Source organism: Pomacea canaliculata, linkage group LG5 (genome assembly GCF_003073045.1).
Source record: "Pomacea canaliculata isolate SZHN2017 linkage group LG5, ASM307304v1, whole genome shotgun sequence".
Lineage (NCBI taxonomy): Eukaryota > Metazoa > Mollusca > Gastropoda > Architaenioglossa > Ampullariidae > Pomacea > Pomacea canaliculata.
Genome location: NC_037594.1, coordinates 22,745,889 through 22,764,940, shown reverse-complemented (window position 1 = coordinate 22,764,940; position 19,052 = coordinate 22,745,889). Strand labels below are relative to the sequence as shown.

At 50.3% G+C, this 19,052-nt stretch overlaps 1 protein-coding gene and 1 long non-coding RNA gene across 3 annotated transcripts in view; one reads left to right on the top strand and one right to left on the bottom strand.

Moving 5' to 3' along the window:
- LOC112563894 (probable JmjC domain-containing histone demethylation protein 2C) overlaps positions 1-13,493 on the top strand; it is a 36,358-nt gene extending 22,865 nt beyond the window's left edge. Inside the window, exons 4-6 of the mRNA XM_025238351.1 lie at positions 129-330; positions 10,351-10,435; positions 13,396-13,493. Coding sequence (XP_025094136.1) covers positions 129-330; positions 10,351-10,394 — 246 coding nt within the window. The 3' untranslated portion in view covers positions 10,395-10,435; positions 13,396-13,493. The remainder of the gene's footprint in view (positions 1-128; positions 331-10,350; positions 10,436-13,395) is intronic.
- Positions 5,693-18,757, bottom strand: LOC112563896. 2 transcript variants are annotated; one of them, XR_003099136.1, is made up of 3 exons: positions 16,433-18,757; positions 7,418-7,685; positions 5,693-6,222 (listed from the first exon to the last, which is right to left on the bottom strand). It is a non-coding gene; the product is annotated as an uncharacterized LOC112563896 (long non-coding RNA). The 2 variants fall into 2 exon arrangements; XR_003099135.1 differs by having other exon boundaries at positions 5,693-7,685.
- Positions 18,758-19,052: the final 295 nt, after the last annotated feature.

Here is a 19,052-nt window from a genome sequence, read left to right as displayed (position 1 = left end):
CGTGATGAGGGCATTAAATAGTGAAAGGGGAGAGGGCGGGCTTTTGTATGCAGACTGTGACCAGACGCTGGCGTGTTTGTTTTGTTTCTTGCTGTTATTTTGAAAGGCCTCTGGACTCGTTGTTGCAGGAAGGCGACGAGAATCGATATGACGCGGGCAGTCCCGAGGCGCAGAAGGCGGTGAAGGCGTGGGTGGATTACCAGGATGGCCAGAAGATCCTGCTGACCACCCCGACCGTACTTGTAGGGCTACCGTCTGAAGGTGTACCGTGCAGAGGGCACCACGCAGTGGTACACAGCCGTCATCCAGTCCTACAACCACACCACCAAGGTAGCGTTGCTTCTCTGGCGTGCGTGTGCATGTAAGTGTGTGTGTGTGCCCAGTATCTTGTGACTGGTTCACTGAGTCTTGCCACAATTGAGCAAAATGCCTTGTCATTTGTCAGTTCAGTGTATCTAACCTACACACCCTCCCATTCTTTTCTCTCTCCCCCTCCTCTCTCTCTCATGTGAACCGGTAGAGGTGACTGTGTGAGAGAGAATTTAAGTTTTTTTGGAGTATCTGTTAGCGGCGTGTATTACGCTTAAAGACGCAGAAAGCAAACTGCAGACAGTTGTTCTGAAACGCTCGCCGCCTGCTGTTTGCCAGGAACTAGCATGCAGCTCGCCCTAGGTTATCTGCTTAGACAGTATGTCACTCGGTACTGCAATCCACACCTGTCAAGTAGGCCATTCCAGCCTGTTTTATACCCTAAGACGTGAAAGGATTACGAGAAGGGAGGGAAGGAGGAACAAATTGCATGAGGAAAGGTAGGAGGAGAGCAGTGCCTCACTGGGACCCTAGAGGCCGACCATAGTGGAGCGGTCACTGGCTGGGTCTCTAGCTGTAGTGGCCCCAAGTTAGGCATGTACAACATTTGAAAAAAGAAAATCCTCACCATAAAGCACCACAGCAATTTGCGAGATCGGCTGACACAAAGGCAGTCTGGTGTGCATTTACCTTATGAAGCGTCAACATTTTCAGGGTTCCACGGGGTTAGGTGTCGATAATGCAGATGAATTTTCCTGTGATGGTGGCGTGCGCTATTTTGAGATTATCGAAAAATAAGGTGAAAGAGGCAGCAGCTGGTGGAACATGACAGCTGATGATTAAGGGGTGGGAAGTGGCTGTGGCGAGAAGGAATTTGCGCCTGCTGTTTTGATAAACACATGGCGGGAGGCTTGGCGAGTCACACACACACATGTGGGGAGTGGGGTAAGGATACAAGCCGTCAGTGCCACTCGTGCTTGTAAACATAGTATTGTAATGGTTGGATTTTGAAATGTAGGTAGCTTGTAATCCTCCCTGAAGCATATTTGCAACAGGATAAAGGCAGCTAAGTAAGGCAGTAAGCCACTTTTCTTCGTGTCGGTTAGTTGTTTGATGTGACATTGTGCCAGCCAACAGTGGGCCAGCTGAGAAAGCGGTCTTTCATCAAGTAGGGCAGCAGAAGGTTACAAGCGTTAAGCTTTGTCGAGAAACAGGACGTTAAAGGGTTGTAGAAAACTAATGAAATCAAGGAGAACAGTGAAAGTTCTTACAATGAAAAATCTCTAGCTCTGAAACATGCATGCTTTTGACAGTCAGTTCACGGAAAACGTCTCCAGTTTGAATTTTGGTTGGAAATTAGCACTTGTCATCCTCCGTATGAAGACCGTGCATCTCCAGTGTTTTTAGGCGGCTTGGCTCCCACCAGATCAGAAATATTTTAACCATTCTTTATTCTCCAAGAATGTAAAATGATATCTGAACATTTCCTGATAAACTAACGGTGCATTTGGTACAAGACAGAAATTATGTTTTTATGATTCAACGTTATATGCCATTTAAATTCAACAGAAAAAGATATTTAACCATCATCTAAAATTATTTGCTGTAACAAGTTCCATAAAAGAAAATCTAGGCTCTGTTTTGGTGTTGGATGCCTTTTTTTTTTTAAATTCGTTCAAGAAAAGATTACACCCGTTCTTGCACTCAGGAGCATGTAAACAAAGACATTGACTGTATTGCTGTTTATGTTCAGTCTATTTATAAGCTGTAATCTGTTTATCAGAATGACAGGCTTTGGTTGCGTCCAGGATAGACGCTACATTTTGGGAGAGGGTTAGCTTAGGATTCAGAAAATAAGAATTCTTGTAAGTTCTTATAGAAGTTTAGGGGTGGACTTGTTTTCGTTTTATTAAAAGATTGAGCAGTTAGCGTGTTGCCCCGACTTCCCAGCAGCGACAAAGGCTGTTAAAAGGTTGTAAGTGTGTGTAAGGGAGGCGCTGGCTGTCGGACTGCACGCATGGCCAGCTGCATGTCACGCTGCTGAATGGCAGGCAAGCTGAACAAACATTGGTCCTGCTGCACAGCTTGACGTGGGCGCTTTACCCGTGGTGCAACCTGTTTCTGATGTCAGGGTGTACGGGTAGGAGTGGGGGAGGGGCTGGGTGCCTTTGCTGAAGATCGCACTCGTTAGATTACTTTTGTCACCTGGATAATTCCCGCCAAGCGTGAGAGAGGGAACTGCTACAGCTTGTCATATATTAGAGGTACAACCCTGTTGTAATACAGCCTCTCGCATCTTGATGTTGGTGGCAGAGATGGGTGTAGGAGAGAGAGATCTGGAGGGTCTGGAGCTACCCCTTTCATGGTCTGTGTCATCAGGTACTGCTTCGACTCTTATTTGTTGCTATAGCTTGAAACAAGCCAACGCTCAGTTTGTTTTAGGCTGGCTTGAGGTAGAGGGGGGGAGAAATACTGGGGTGGGAGCGGATAGAGTGGTGAGAAGACGATGAGAGTAGAGCATCGATCAATCTTGGCAGTAATTATGTCACGGGATTCTCTCCGAGTTGTTGGTGAGGCGGGTGCGGGGAGTGGAGAAGGTAACAAACTGAAGATGTTGCCGCCCGCCGGATATCTAGTTAGGCCCCTGCAGTGTGAGGTTGGGTGAGGGTGCAAGACCTCACTACCCCGAGGACCGAGCTGTACGCACCGGAACGCTGAGCACGCCGGGTGCTGCGCCGGGAGCATGACCTTGATGGGAGGTGTGGCTTTCCTCAACGTTGACCTTTAGGCTCATACCTCTCTCCCTCCCCACCAGCTCAACTGCCCCCAACCCCAACACACCCACCAAGCTCGTCCCGTCCCCGCCCCTTTCTCTCGCTTCTTTACCGCGCACCCTCACCTCTCTTCCCCCCGCTTCACGCCTGCACAGAGAGAGAGAGACCTTGAAGAAAGCCGTGTTCCTTTATTCGCAGTAGGCTGTCTTAGCCGAGTGATGGATTTCTCGGTGCAGACGTAAAAAAAAGTGCTATCTGGCAGCAGTGGCCTGGAAACCTTGCTGTTGAAGTGACTGGCACAGGCGCTGCCACGTGTTTGAAGGAATCAGATCCACGCGCTGTTCTAATGGGCTACGTGTTGCGTGTCCTCACCTTCAGGATGGCAGGCGAGGCGAGGAAGCAGACTGAGCTCGCCGTCTCTCACCTTGCTTCCAGCGCTTGCATCAGAGGGTGTGTCTGCCTTGACTGGAAGTTGCGTGTTGTTGGGTAGGGTGCGAGAAAACTCGCTACACGCATCTTAATCCCACGATTACGTGCCTTGGTCCACAAGAGAACTGCCAGTATTTTAAAGTCAGGAATCCTGCATGGTTGAGGGGGTGGAGACAAAGACCGGACGGCGCGATGTGCGTTTGGAGCAAGGGGGTGAGAACCACCGATAAATCTGTAGGGAGGACAGGTCAGCGTCTGATCAATCAGACTTCTCCCTCGGCCAGCCTGCTGCGACAGCGGTCTGCAGTTTCGCGCAGCTTTGTGCGCTTCTGGCCAGGCTTTTGTGCGTCCTCGCCATGCGACCACATTGTTAAAGCCCTGCATCAAAGGACAGCATCGATCCCTTTCACTGACTTCCCCGTGGCTTCATGGGGAGTGTCGGAGGGAGAGAGTGGAGAAGGGTCCATGGAACTGATCAATCCCATTTCATCACCGCACCCACTCAGCCACTCCACTTTACACGCACACACCGCTTACTCTTGTGCCCTCCGTCCATTAGTCACACTTTCGCTCGGTTCCATTTTGTAATTATGATACGACGAGCGGCATTGGAGCACAGAGCTAACTAGCCTGTAAGCTGCAGGGAGGAGGAGGAGGAGACAGGCAGACCGCATGGTGCCAGTGTGGTGCGCAAGGCGAGGTGCTGCTGCCTGTCGCCCGGTGCCAAGAGACTGCAGAGTGATCAGTTTATCACACCAGGGTCGCAGAGATGAAATGGGGCCTTGTGGTGATGGTGGTGGTGGTGGTAGTGCTTAAAAGGGGTCGTTAGTGGGGCGGGGTAGGGTGCTAGTTCCTAGAACAAGAGACGCGTCCCCCATCAAGGGCGGTCGATAGAGTGGCAGGATTCACCCACAGTTGCTTTCCTTTCGTCCGTCATCAGTTTATTTTAATGTGCCCAACTCCCTTTTCTCATTTTTTTTTTTTTAAATAGTCTACCATGATCAGGGAAGGTGCGGTGGAGGAAAGCCGTTGCAAGCGAGTTATTTTGCTGTACACTGTTCAGGTCGGTAAGTGCAGTTCCTAACTTCGCATACTGCGTGTTGTCACATTTGTTAGGCGGACTGCCACTGCCTCGTCGCTAGGCTTTTCTTCGCAAATCTCTGAGGTCATCATGCCCCCTTGTCTCGCCCTCCGCTCTGTGCTGGTGACGCGAAAGACGCTGGGTACTCTGGGTACTCCGCCTGCACACGGTAGTTGGGACGGAAAAGGATGTTGTACTGAAAGAGCGGCAGATGCGAGCTGAACAAGCGGACGATTTATTGTGTGTGGCGAGGCCGCCAAGTGCTACCACCACCCAGGCACGTTCTTAGCCCCCGCGGGGCCCGAGGCCTAAGGTATTGCGGGGTCCCTGACGACGAACAAAAGTGCGGGGCCATAGGCAGATGCCTCGGCTAAGCACGACGCCTGCAGGTGAAGTGATGACCGTGTTCCCATGAAAAGCGTTGTAACTACTGTGTAAAGAGCAGTGCATGTTTTTAAATGTTTGCATAACATCATTTGTTGAAGCAGCGGAAGTGGTTTCACTCACTCCATCGGAACACACACAACCCTAACCCTCTCCTGAACAAAAAACAAGATAAGGTGTGTACCCCCCCCCCAAAAAAAAAAATCAAATATCAACATTTTTTGTAACGTTCGCATTAAAACCACTTGCTTTACCCACAATATTAGCTTCAACAAAAGTAGTCTCCAGTTAAGCTTTATCAAGTACACCATAACAAGACATGTGTCAGAAGTCAGTGTAAATACTTACTGTAATACTTATTAATTATTGATTCTATTCTGGACCTATGTTCTTATACTCGTAAAGCCTACAGTTTTATGGGAAAATATATTTTATGGACATCACAAAGTTCATCAGCGTGACCGGTAAGCACGGGTATGTGTAGATGGTGACGTGTCGCTCGGCTGATTACGACAGCTGTAACATTTGGCCTCGTAAGCTGTACAGACTGTTAAGCGATCATTATTTATATATGTGTGCATTGGGTAACTCCCGTCCACTGTCTATCGCTCAACCAGCAAAAGAGTAAACAATGCCCTTGCACGAAGCCTGCACTTCAAACGCTAATGTGTTGGAGGCCAGCCAGGTGACACACAAAACAAGCACTCCGTTTGTCGTCACATTAATCATTTACTACGACTGTTGCAGATGATAGAAGTTTGGCAATGAATCCAATTATTTGGATTCTCTTGGTCGCGGTTATTACACTTTGTGGTTGTTTTCCCCCTTCGTGATGCTAGTCATTACTGTGTGTGGCCGTTTGAGTCCTGAATGCTGAGACATCAGCTGTGCCGGACGCAGTGGGTCCTGTGACGTACGTCTGGTCACAAGGCGACAGCGCAGTCCATGCCAGTCTGGTGGAGAGAGAGGCCAGGCTACGCGCACTGATGAGAGTGAGCGCTAAACACCGGCACCCAGTACTTGTGCACTTTCTCTTCAAGTGGTCTCGCGGGGGACTGCAGTATTCGTGGTGTCTGGTGGTGGTGTAGACTGGCTGCCACAGACTAGAGTGGTGCAGCAGTGACGCTGGAATATCTGTCAGTAAACGCAAGAGGCGCTGCCTGTGGCCTCTGTGGTGCTGGGAGAAAACGGCAGGTGGCATTCGCGCCGCTTCACAATAAAACCCACTTGTTGGCATCTTTACCCCTAGATTAAAAAAAACAACTCCAATCTCTTTTATGGATGCAGAATTTGTACACATGCATCAAAATAATGCTTAAGGCAACAGGTGTGTCCTCTTGTCGTTGTCTGTTGAGAGCCAGCAGATTGCTGCAAGACCTTTCAGTCCCCCAGACGTCACGTCTGCCGTGAACACGTTGCTCTGTGGCCGTCATTAGGATGTTGAGGGGAGGGGCATGGGAGAAGGTGGCTGGCCTTTGTTTGTAACCTTCATCGCCAGCACAGGTCACGTCAGATAGTTGATAATCTGGTGTGAACTCGGTACAGGGTGCGAGAGTACGTTTTTCAATCGATGTAAAGGGAATAAGCCGTCTGGTGAATACTTCAAAACCAGTGACTTCATTGTTTGTCTTGATCCTCAGTGGGCCAGCCATTCAGCTTCTCAGAATGCTTAGGGGTAGATTGCAAAGTATTTTGTTTATCATTTTAGCTTTGCGTCTTCGTCTCCCGAGGGGTGGCAAGAAACGTCGCCACGAGATGTTAGCAAAACACTGCCCCAACGGTACTGTATCTGGTGTCCAGTCAGGGTCTATGTACATACAATTCCGAGCCCGACTGATGCTCAGGATTATCGTTAGGAAGGTTTCAAAGGGTTGTTATTAATTTGAGATGATTTAGAAGGCGATTCCCGCTTTGTTTCATTGTGCTTGTACATACGTTGGCTTTGATTAACTGCTATAATGAGACCAGATACCCGGCTGCCGAGCGACAGGAATTACGTTCCCACCGCGTCACTGCTTCGACGTGCTGTACCTTTGACCTTTGTCAGTTTAGGCGTCTTGCTACTGGCATCGCTATGACCTGCCATACATCTTATCTCCTGCTGACTAGGACGGCATGGTACGGCGTTTGATCAGTGGTTCTAATTGCCCTGGGCCAAGATTTATTGTATTGTCATGTTGACATATCAGGGTGATGGTGTTGAACTTTTAGGTGTGGAGTGAGGGGTGTGAGGGTCGACGTTCACCGCAGAATGGAGGTAAAACAGTCCTATTTTGCATTCCTACGGCCAGAGAAGCTGCAGTTGGGTGCGAGACGCGTTCAGGGCCGCCCTCTCCATCCTCCGTTTCTCCCCCTCCCCTTGGAAATCTTGTACACATGGCCGTAATAGAACCATTGGCGTCTTCACCTTTAACCTTTTACCCCGTGTCATTTGACTCACCTTCTGGAGGCCGCGGTGGCATCTGTTAGCCTCTCCCCCTCCCCCAGCCCCACTCTCGCTTGACGGCCAGCGTCCACTGGAGACGTCAGGAGGTAAGGCGTACCGGCTGTCGCAGCATGCGGTCGTCTGCAGCGGTCACCGTCAGGTCACTGTGTCTGCTAGTGTTTGCTGAGCGCGAGGTGATGTGTGTCTGGCTTCCTTCATTGTTCCTTGCCTGCGAGGTGTCGGATGGTATTTAGTGCCAGAAACTTTATAGATGGAGGCCATTCTGTGAAAGCAAAATATTGGGTTTCTTAACTTTGATATAAATATGGGTTAAAGTATATTCGCTGAGCGTTAAGTAAGATTTATCAAAACATGAATAAGAGAGTACATGAGATGATATTTACAGTTGTCTGGCCTCCTAGTGGCTTGCCTGGCTTCGCCAATCTGGCGGCGCTCTGTTAAGGTCATCGTGTGATTTATACGAGACGGCCTGGCCGTCATTTTGATCTGATGTCTGGTTGTTGGTTTGTTGTTTTTTTTTTTTTTTTTGTGCTGCTGCTTCTTCCCCAGCGTCTCCAGGTACAGCGCACACTCGCTTTGGAGTGCATTCCGCCACCTACCCTTGTTGCCTGCTTGGGCTAATCCTCCGTTGACGAGCACAAAAAGCAGGCTTGACCTCCATAGGCCTTTCTCTCCTACCTTCCTGTTTCTCCAAACCAGCAGCGCTCCGTCCCTAATACCCTCCCAGACCTCCTCACCCCCTCATCCTCCTCTTCCAATCGGGAAAGCCTTTAAACAGCAGCGTTTGCCGTCTCTCAGCCAACTCTCCCTCCAGCGCGTGGTGAAGCTGGGAGGAAACCGCCACCACCCGTCTGTTGGCCCCCTCCACATTCTCCCTCCGCCTGTCTGTGAGTGCCACAACCTCAGAGCACGCGCTGCTGAAGGTACAGTGCAAGGCCACAGGGAGGGGGCGTTGTCCTCAGACACCACCTCCACCCAAACGCCTTGCATGAGCCTACAACAACACTTGGGGTGGAGGAAGCACAACAAACAGGTGGAGAGAACCACCCCGAAATGAGTGGAGCACGGGGTCAGTGACGTAGACTACATCATCTCGCTATCCTGACTGGGTACAGGGGGATGAGGGGAGCGAGAGGCGAGTCCTGGCTGCACTTACAAACATCTGTTGGGCAAAGTGTAGCGGCCGTTATGCGACAGGCCTGGCAGCATCGTAATTGCCAGCGTTAATTGCGGCGCGGGTGGCCGTAGATGCGGGCGCCGAGATGGGAAGCTCAACGTGTGAAATGTAGAGCATAGATAGCGCAGTTGGGAGGAACTGAGCTGTTTATGTTGTTACCTCTGATAGTGTGCGCCTGGTGCGGGCAGCAAGCTAGTTTGTGTTATGAACGAGGGCTCAGCTGCTTTGTCACCTAGTGGCAGTGCGTGTTCAGGTCGTGGCAAGAGGCTCGCAAGGGTAAGAGTGGGAGTTGCAGTATGCAAATCTCACTGAAGTCTGCTTTATGGTGGGTGGGATGAGAGGGAGGAGGAGAGAACTGGCACATCAGGCTTGACTGTAAAAGCCAAGTCTCTGTGTGTGCGTGTTGCTGCCAGACCAAGAGCGCGCCACTGTCTGCTGCCAGCATCTTGAGCGGTAAGTGGGAGGAGGGGGGAGGGGAAGTGGTCGTTGAGTAGCGGAGACCAGATATGCCCGCTGGAAAATGTCGGTCATAACGAGGCAGACCTTGCAGATGAGTGTGCAGCCAAAGTCTGCAGCTTGCACTACTTTGTTTCTTTGCTCGGAGCAGACTGGCAAACAAGTGAGGCTTTTAACCCAGAACTTGATTATTGATGAAACTCTACCCCAGAGGTAGGGTACCGTTACAGATTTAGTGTTTGCTCGCACATAACGAGGTGGAAGCCAAGTGCCGAACAGGGCTGAGTTAGTACCGCAAGTGTCTAGGAACACAGAAGAACGTGTTTAGAGTAACAGGGTGACGTGGCAGACGATCTGTAGCGGGTGGGGAGACGGGGTAAGAGAGAACGTTCTGTGTTGCAAAGCGGTTACAAGGCATGAGTGTCGATTCTTACACGATGTCTTTGAAAAGGCATGCTTTTAAACTTTGTGTTTGTACTACTTTATGTTAGTTTTGTTCTTGGATTAGGGACCTACCATAGCCAGTAGTTTATGCTTAAACATCAGTAGAGATGGTGTGGGTGCATGTTATTTGCCATGAGGATTTAGTTACCAGGCTATTGACTGTCAGTGAATGGATGCGTGGATGGCTAATTTGACGTTTAAAAGTATTTTGTGACTAGCAAACGCTTGACCTGACATGAAATATGTCGTGGAGGGGGAAGTAGTAGTTCATTGTTTACAAGTTTTGACATGCTGTTTTATAGTTCTTGCCCCACTTATCCCGACCTAGTTGTAAGGTTGCTGAGAAATGGAAACAGCGTTACGTAGACGCATAGCCCAGAGCATTTGTTGTTGTTGTTGTTGTTGTTGTTTTGTTAATCGTACAGGAAACCCCAGAGATGCATTGATTCAGATGAACACTCAACAGAACTGGAGAAAACTGCTAGAAGTCACCCATACTGCCTTATGAACTTGAAATAGTGCCATCGGGGCAGTTTCCACTTCCATCAACAACATTTTCTTTGAGCTGTTCATGAAATATTCTCACGCACGTGCGCGCACTTTTGCCCACTCACGCCTGCTAAAACCTTGCACTGGGGATAGGATGGGGTATAGATATTTAAGGAAGAAAGACATTAGTTTTCTGATTGTTTTCAGTGTGTAGTGAATTGCTTAGAAAGCAGTGTGCCATCCCGCCTGCACTGCTGAGCATGGATGGGAGTAGGTGTGGCTAAGCACGCGTTTAGTCCCAAGTAGGAGCTCAGACAGATTAGCGCTTATGTCATGCTGTCCTGTTTCGGCCCTGTTCCAGAGTCTGACAATTACAGACGATACGGTGTTGGAGGAGCACAATGAGGACCCTGCGCTCATTCAAATGCGCTTGATCGACAATGGGGGTAAGTGGTGTTTTCCTACAACCACACTGTACGCTTTCCTTGCTTCACAACTATTCTCAGACCTAGCGGGCTGTGTGTGTGTGAGAGAGAGAAGGAGCGAGACGCCTAGGTGAGCAGGTGTATGGCAGACTGATGTTATCGTCTACCCAGCGGTGGTGCCTGACGTTTTCGGGTAGCGTGCCTACAGAATGCGTGCCGGGAAGGGGGTGGGGAACATGGCGGTGGTGAATGGCGGATGTGTTCTCACCTTCAGGTGCACCTCATCAGTCTCGTACTTTGCCCGGTATGCGCGCTGGTAGTGGAGGGCGGACTTGGGGAGTGTGGCAAGACGACTTGTTGAAGCAATGTGGAGGGTAAAGCAGGCAGTAAATACCTGTACAGTATTGGTGATGTCATCAGCAGCCTGCACCGCACTCGGCGCTGTATCTTTTCCTTTCTCGTAAAATGTCTGCCAGATGTGCCAGAGAAGCAGTTGGACTATTTCTGTTCTAGCAAAGCTCGGCTACAAGCACGTGAATAAAGAAATGATCAGATACTCAGCCAAACAGCAGCCAGTGGGTTGATAAGGCTAAGCAGTGTAACGGAGAGCTTTATCTGTGGGATATCTGAAGCCTGTTTCGTCTGTGTGTGTGTGTCAAAGTGAACCTGTCACAGCTGTGTGGCGGTGATGGCAGTGCTGGCTAGCTGAGACCGCATGCCCAGACCTGTCCGTGTGTGGCCTCATCACCCGATTAATAACCGTGCTGCTATCAGTGGCCCTGGTCTGAAGTGTTTGCTGACAGCTTGCCTTTCCTTGCACAGACCTGATCGATCTCCTCTTCTTCTGTAAATGTCATCAACTGGCTCTTATTGCATTGCCCCATGCTTATGTGAAGGCTGTAGGCAGTATTTTTGTTTTGTCGGTGGTTGGTTGTTCTTTTGATCTGGTTATGGGGATAGTTCTAAAGAGACCTCGGGACCCTTTCTACTCAGGCAGTATCTGCTTCTTTGCCGCTATATAACCTAAGTATAAGGCAATTATAAGGCAATTATGGACAGCAGGGCTAAATGTGAAGTCCGAGATACAAAAAATGGTTCATAGTAATGAAATAACTATAGTTTGCTGTGTTATTTTGCTTAAGGCATTTTATAGTATTTAAAGTGTTTCTGAAATGTTTTATATGCATAGAAAGTTAAAATATATGACTGGTGCTAAAGATGAACTGTAGGTATTCTGACGTACAAAATCAACGACAGTCTCAGTAATGTAACTGGTCAGTGCCCTGGAGACTCGGCATTGAAGGCTAATATCTATCATACTACCTACACACATCGACCCCCTTGCCAGTCCTAAAGAACGCAAAATCTGCGTTTCCTGTCAGTACATAAGAGTTTGAGAAAGCTTCCTGCTCAACTTGTGGCGACTGGCACGAGCTCAAGAACTGCAAATTCTAGAAGAAATTGAAAAAAAATTATTCTTTGTTTAATCATAACCCATAATATCTATGCGCAATAATATCTATATGTTTTATTGTGACTGGCTTGTTCAGCCACATAAATGAAGGTGGCTGCATTCGTGGCTTTTCCAAATGATGTTTGTAAAATACAGCTCCTGAGGCATCCATCTCTTTCTTCTAACTACCATTCATCAGACGTGCCATCATCAGGTGACAGCCGCCAGACGACCTTTGTAGGGCTTTCGGCTATTCCTCTCTTTCTTTCCAACACACACACAGAACGCGCACTTACACGTGGTGGAAGCCATAACCTGTGCGTGTGGAGGCGAGACTGGCGCACAGCAGAGAAGAGCGAGTTGCTTCTTGTTGTTATTCAGTGCGGATAAAAACCGGCGCCCAGACTATCAGGTTCTTTTTGCTCTACTTTACCAAGACACCTCTTGTTATTTCTTTGTTGCTTGCATGTGTTGGCGAAATCCTACTCGCAGGTCAAGCAGAATATCGAGTCTTCCTTTCAGTCGAGGGGACTGTCTGCTCCTGTGTCGTGCAAGGCATGACATCAGCCGTGGCGGTTGTCAACATGATGCATAGCTAGCCCCTCGCTTTCCTAGCGCTCACCGTCAGGAAAGGTGATGGCTGTACAGGAAGGGCAAGCGAGTGTTAGGCGGTACACGGCAGCCCCTTACCTCCAGGTGTTTGGACCCTGACTCGCCGCACCTGCTTTTGCTCTTCTTCCCTCCCCACCCCACCTACACGACTGTGTCGCGTGGTCCCGGGCACAATAAGACCACTCCACCGCCATCTATTCAACACCTCGTCACCTTTTGCGAGTGGCGCCGTACGAGCTGGCAACTGAAAGGTTGCGACGTCCTCACGCGTACGCTGCGTCAGTCGTGTACAAGCTGCACGTCACCGCCATTACATAAGTGGGAGCTGGTGCTGAAGTCTGTGGCTCTGCTTCGACTTGGCGCGAAACACGTTCAGTCTCTTGTCAGGTGTGGGGTAGATACCTGGTGGAACGCTGACTTGCACAGTTACCCCCACGTTGCATGGAGCTGTTGACGATAACAAACCACTCCCGATGGTAAATCCGGGTGTTCGCGTCCCGTGTGTGTGTGTTCCGCGATTAAGGTCTCGTGGCAAGCTGGCGCGTTATTGAGTAAGGTGTGGCTTGATGACGTGTGTGTGTGTGGTGGAGGGGGGTGGACCTTGTGAGTGCTTTAGGGGCCAGGTTGTTGGGGGGTGGTGGGGTGAAAGGGGCCAGAAAGAAACGGGCATATGAGTCACGACGTTCCTTGCCCCCGACTACCCCGTTGTTGGCAGTAGTTGTCATAGACTCTTACATCCGGCTTAGCGCCCGCACGTCTTTGTCTCAAGGTGCTCTCATTTACACTCAAACTCTAGCCGCTCAGACCGCGACTCAGGGCCGTTGGTGACAGTTGGAAAGTTTGTTTTGAATGACTTTGGTGTAGAAGATACAATCGTGAGCCTCACAAGTGCCTTTTGCCATGTCTGTCTGCTCAGTGGTGGACTCTATTCTCCGGGGCGTGGAAGTGGGCATCGCACCCCGAAGGCGACCGCGCAACAACCAGGTTGGCAAAGAGCAGTCACATCAGGTAAATACACACATCTATTGTTTGTTGTCGATCTCGGACGTTTAAATATAGACGTTTCAAGCTATGTGTTGTCGTTAATGCCCTTTTCACAGTGTCTAAAATACAAGTGTTGCCCCCTTTTGACCTTCCCTTGTGAGAGGAAGATATGTATGTGTGTGTAGTGGGGGTTTTGTGATAAGCAATCCCACTTTGTTTAAACGTGAAATGTCAAGGGTTGTGGAAAGAAGGAGCTAAGTTGGTTAGATTTTACAAGTGCCAAGAACTCGCTCAGCGAAATGGTAAACATTGAGGCTTGTACTCCTCCCTCCTCCCTAAAATTAGAATGTCTTGGTATTGTGTCTATCTTGTCTTATTGACGTGTAAGTGTTGACTGTTTTTCTCATACATGTTCATGTAACCCAGTCCTTAATAATTTGACAACGACATAACAGCCGATAATGAAGGAGTTAGTAGTTGTCTTGCTGATCGTAATGAGATGACAGGCGATCTTATCATGCAGGGCCCGTTGTGACAGACACGTGACAGAAGTAGCGGCAGTTCGCCCGTCCCTTGTCTCGTGTGTCACGCCGTGTCTTGTGACACATCCCGGGCAGGCGCCGTCAGCAACAGTGGCAGGCCGTGGTGGTGGTGGTGACGTTTGGGGCTGTCATGCTGTGACGTGCGCTGCTGGTGTTGTGAGTGCGGACACACACACTTGATGCTGATGCCAGTTAGCACGCGGCAAAAGGTCACGCACGGTGGCACTAATGCCACGTCATTATTCACATCAGCAGCGTTTGTGGGAGAGCACGCTGACAAGCGGCAACTTGTTGTCTGTCTTGGTGTAGTAGGCCAGTGTGTCCGCTGACTGCTCCCACTGTTTTCTTGCACTTGTGTATCGGGCTTTACTTGCTGTGTACACCAGTCGTGCCAACATCCGTTGAGGGCAGCGGGGGGTGGCGCCAGGGGACCCGGTTTCCCTCGCACACTTGTGACAACAACTAGATACACGAGAAGTGTGAGTAGTCCAAGGTCACCTCTTTATCTCAGGCCACAAAGTCCCGAGTGACGATATCGGACGGGCAGCTGATGGTGTTATCTGGGATTAAAAACCAAACACTCAGTGTGAGTTAAAGCGAGAGAGGACGGGGGGGGGGATATTGAACTCGTTCGCTCGTGACCTTGCCTTGGTAACGGCGATGGGCCCACAGTGACGTTTCTCACTCTCCCAAACCGGTCTGTTTACAGGTATAGAGACCGCTTAGCAAATGAAGCCCTAAACACCTACCCTCCATCCACCAATAAAGATCCCACACACACAATCACACAGGGATTCTCTTACCAGTAGCGTCTGTCACCAGCGTCGTTACTGTAGACTTGAGGTGCAGGACAGACACGGTGCCGCCCCTCCAACAACGGGAGGAGAGCCGCTGTGCGTGTAGTGCCGGGTCAGGGAGCAGCAAGGTTACGTGCACCTAGGGTGAGCCGCTCTTCAGCTCGCCTTGCGCAAAAGAAACTGGAGACCTTGATGAAACGGATCCGCGCATGTTGGGGACGGCGGGAAAGTGCTGGCTGCCAGTGTACCCAGGTGGCCGCAGTATTGAACAGGCGTGCAACACGCTTCGTTACACGTCACGACACTCTGCCACTTGTGACATGAGTGCAGGCAGATAGCACCGAGGGCTGCCTTTGTCAGCAACTACAAACGTCCACTGCCTGTCATGAATCATGATTGATTACCCCTCTGTACTCCCCACAATCCCCCCAGTGTCACGCTCGTGGCTCACGTCCCCCCTCAGCTCGCGTGTTGCTTGTTGCGGGTCACGTCTTTCACGTCAGGCCATGTGCTGCTATTCTGACCTGCCTCTCGTCCCCCTTACCTCCACATCCCCCCTCTCTTCCTGCGGCCTTTTCCATTGTCTCTTTTTTTAAAAATGTTATTCTGCCATCTCCGCTATACTACGCGTCCACACACACACCCCTTCCGTCCCATTCGCTACCCCTCCCCACACATCCCCGACTACTGCGTGGCTTGAGAGTAACGACAGCTTTCCCAGCCCCACCCCTTTATTTACAGCCAGACCTATCCAGGTTGTGGCCGACTCCCCTGGCAAGGTCACTGACATGCAACAGAACGTGTTTATGGTTTTGTTAGTCCCCTCCCTGAAAAGCGGTTTTACGTCTGACGTAGTGGACGGGAAGCCATGGATGTGCATCGACAGGTGTGCTTTGGCTGGCGGCGTGGGATAACCGCAGGTGGCTTGTCTTGTACCCAGAGGTGGCAGCGTGTGAGAAGCGATACAGTCCTTGGGGGGGAGGGGGAGTGTTGAGGGGGGAAACCTGGACTAGTGATAGTCTGCCGTTACTGCCAACATATTTCAGTAGAAGGTTACTTGAAGCTCAGTACTAGAGCCCCCACTTAAAAAAAAAAAAATCAACTCCAAGTACATGCAGTCCACGAGGTGCAGACTTCCCATCAACACACTTGTCAGCAAACCTCTTCATCAACAACTCGCCACTCTGTGGGGCGTCTTCGGGGCGAACAATGTCGACAGATTTCTTGCCTGCCCCTCAAGTCCAGTGCACTTTTTTTGCAGTTGGTTTCTGTGTATATGCAGCGAGCGGCGTCAACGTTATTTTTAACTCAAGAGCAAAGCTTGTGACACTGTTCTTTCCACTTGACCTTACAGCTTGCCATGAATGTTGTGTGCCAGCCTTGTACCCCAGTGTCAGCCACGACTGATAAATCTCTACGCCTGACGTGTACCATGGCCGTCAAAGAATCAGTAGAGATGGATAGCTGGTCATTATTTTCACCCTGTAAAACTAGAACTCCCTCCACAGCATGATGCCCGACATTTTTGTATCTAAAGGTTTTCCCCCCATTTTTCCAAGCAGCTAGCAATTCTCCTCCCCCTTTCCACACACAGACACATATCCTTACCGTAAAAACTGCGGGGGCCTACCTTGACTTCAAGCGTGATGTTGACACAGCCCGCTCCCGTCACGACGCCAGCCAGCGTCGCCTCCATTAATTTGCCTACCTGCCTGACGCCAGGTGTTCCCTAGCAACGGGATTGAAAATGTCAGCGCTAGTCCGCAGTCGTGAAAAAAGGTTTTGTGGCGCGGTACACGGCACGGCACTAAGTCAGACGAGGCCACAGATTGCATGGCTCTTAGTGGATGGAGTTGGTCGCTACAGTTGTACACAAGGTTTTATTATTTTTTTTTTTTGTGTGTGTGATTCGTGAGACCACTCCTCCTTATGCACGCTACTGTAACAGTAGGCAGCCAGCTGCTTGTTGACCGGTGGGGTGGATAACTAAAATAGAATGAAGATGGGCACTAAGGCCTGATAAAACAAAGAGTGGGAGTGTGTTTAATGGGCATCCTCTTGGCTACCACCCTTAAACTGAAGGTGGAGAAGTTTGTACACGAGTACAGCTCGGTACTCACAACGAGCAGAAGCTATTTCGGTGACCTGGAGTGCATCTAATATGACCCTTGAATATAACTCTCACACACATGCACATGCCTAAACAACACAATAGACTTGTTTAGAGCGTGTGTACTTAGCTCTCCCTCCTCTCACCCCCGCCCCTAGCTCTGCCAACGTGCCGCTTCCTTCTGTGTTTTGGGTCGGCTCTTGCCTGCTGATAGGCGTGGAGTGCATGGCGAGATAAGGCGGCCTGTGGAGAAGTGAGGGGCCAAACTGTTTTCCGTCCGCGCTCTCACTATCATGTGTATGCACTGCATGCTGGCCTACTTCACGCGCCTCACTGCTGTCAGCTGCACGCCATGCTTTTCGCATCGTAGTATCTGACTCACGATGTCTTTCCTTTCTGGGGGGGAGAGAGAGGGAGAGCCAAGCCTTCCCCATCAGGGCGCCCCCCACTCACCCACCCACCTGCAACCTCTCCCTGTCGTCTTCTGAATCGTCAACAGTTCCACCAGCATCCTCCCTTCTCCTTGTTTAACTCGCATCAAAATTCAAAAACGTGATACTTACGTTGTCATGCCTAGCAAGCACACAACACCGACCAGTAAAAGGAGGAATAAGTCACTGTAGTGTAGGCAAGCACACTGCCACTCTGCCTCACAGGTGCAGCTGTTGTGTGAGAGCGGTACGAGGAGTACATCTCCACATGGCCACACGTCGGCCGCCATTCCGTCCTCAAGGAGCGGACGCCGTGCTCTCATCTGCGCCAGCTTCTTTCTTTTCTTCCCTCCCTCTCTCTCTCTTGTCATCTGCCTTGCCATGTGCTTTGGCAGGCGGCCAGGATACTGACAAGTTTGGATAAGCGAAGAAGGATTCATTTCCCAGTGTTTGACATTCCTGGTGAGCTGGCCTGCCAAACAAGTCTGAAGGTCACATGTGGTTGAGAGTTCACCAGACTCTTTCATTGTTTGAGCGCAGTGCCTGGCCTGGTGGCAAGGTTGGGGGAGGGGAGAGGGGATGAAGGGGCAGTCCGTGCGTCCGTGCCTGCGTGCTGGCAACCTTTTCCCGCGGTGGTGGTGGTGGCGGCGGTGTGTGCGTGCGTGTGCGTGCGAAGGGCTGGCCAGGCTTGTCATTGTGCCCCCTATCATGAGAGTCGGGCCGTGCCCTGTGCCGAGTCAGCTTTGCCAGCCAGCGCGTTTCTCTCTCTCCGCTTCCATCCCCTGAGCTGGGAGCACCGTGGCGCCGCGCTCACGTGTCGGCGTGTCTCTCACACAAACAGCTCATTCTCCCCGAGACACCCACACACAGTGCATGGAAACGTTTATGTACGTCTGGAACACAGGGATATATACATTTTTCTTCTTCCTTTTGCCAGCGACTTGGTCGTTGGTGGTTAAATAAAAGAAAAAAAAAACAACCCAGGAGCCCCGGCGTGTTGATGGCGTGCATGCCTCGGATCGCCATCGCTGTCGTCACCCTGCGTGTTGGTCTGTGTGGTGGTGGTAGTCGTCGTAGTGGTGGTGGTGGTAGTGTCGCGTGCTGGTGGTCTGGATGAGGATGACGCATAGCCAGTCGCGGCTATTAGGTGGCTGTGCGACGACTTTCGTAACTGACATTTCACACCAGGTTATTGCCTTCCTTGTGTGGATTACAAAAGAGAAAGAAGAGACAGCGGGGAGGGGAGAGAAATTGTGAAGTGTGCCGACTTTTTTCAGGCCACCTTTGGGCGTAGACAGCCCCCACAACAGTGTACAGCCAATCAGTCAAGCAAGCAGGTGACGGCGGCTCGCCCGGCCACCAAAGCCGCCAGCATGTACCACGCAGCAGCCTGAGCCAGCAAGAAGTGGACAGCAGTAAGTAGCCGCTCTTATCACCATCTGTTTATTTTCCTCCCTCATCTTTTTGTTAACTGCCAAAGGCAGGTCGCTTAGCATTTGTTCTCCAGCTGTGTATGATGTGTCTGTGTCGTGTGCTAGCTTTATTCCTTTTTTTTTAAAATTATTTTTGGCTGCATCTTCCTCATCGCGTTTTGACCCCCCCCCCCTTAAATGTGACAGTGGAGGGCATAGGAAGCGAAGGGAAGAAGTAAAATAACTTCCGTGACTTAAAAAAAAATCCGTTTTCAGTACACTAGCTCGAGCTGTATT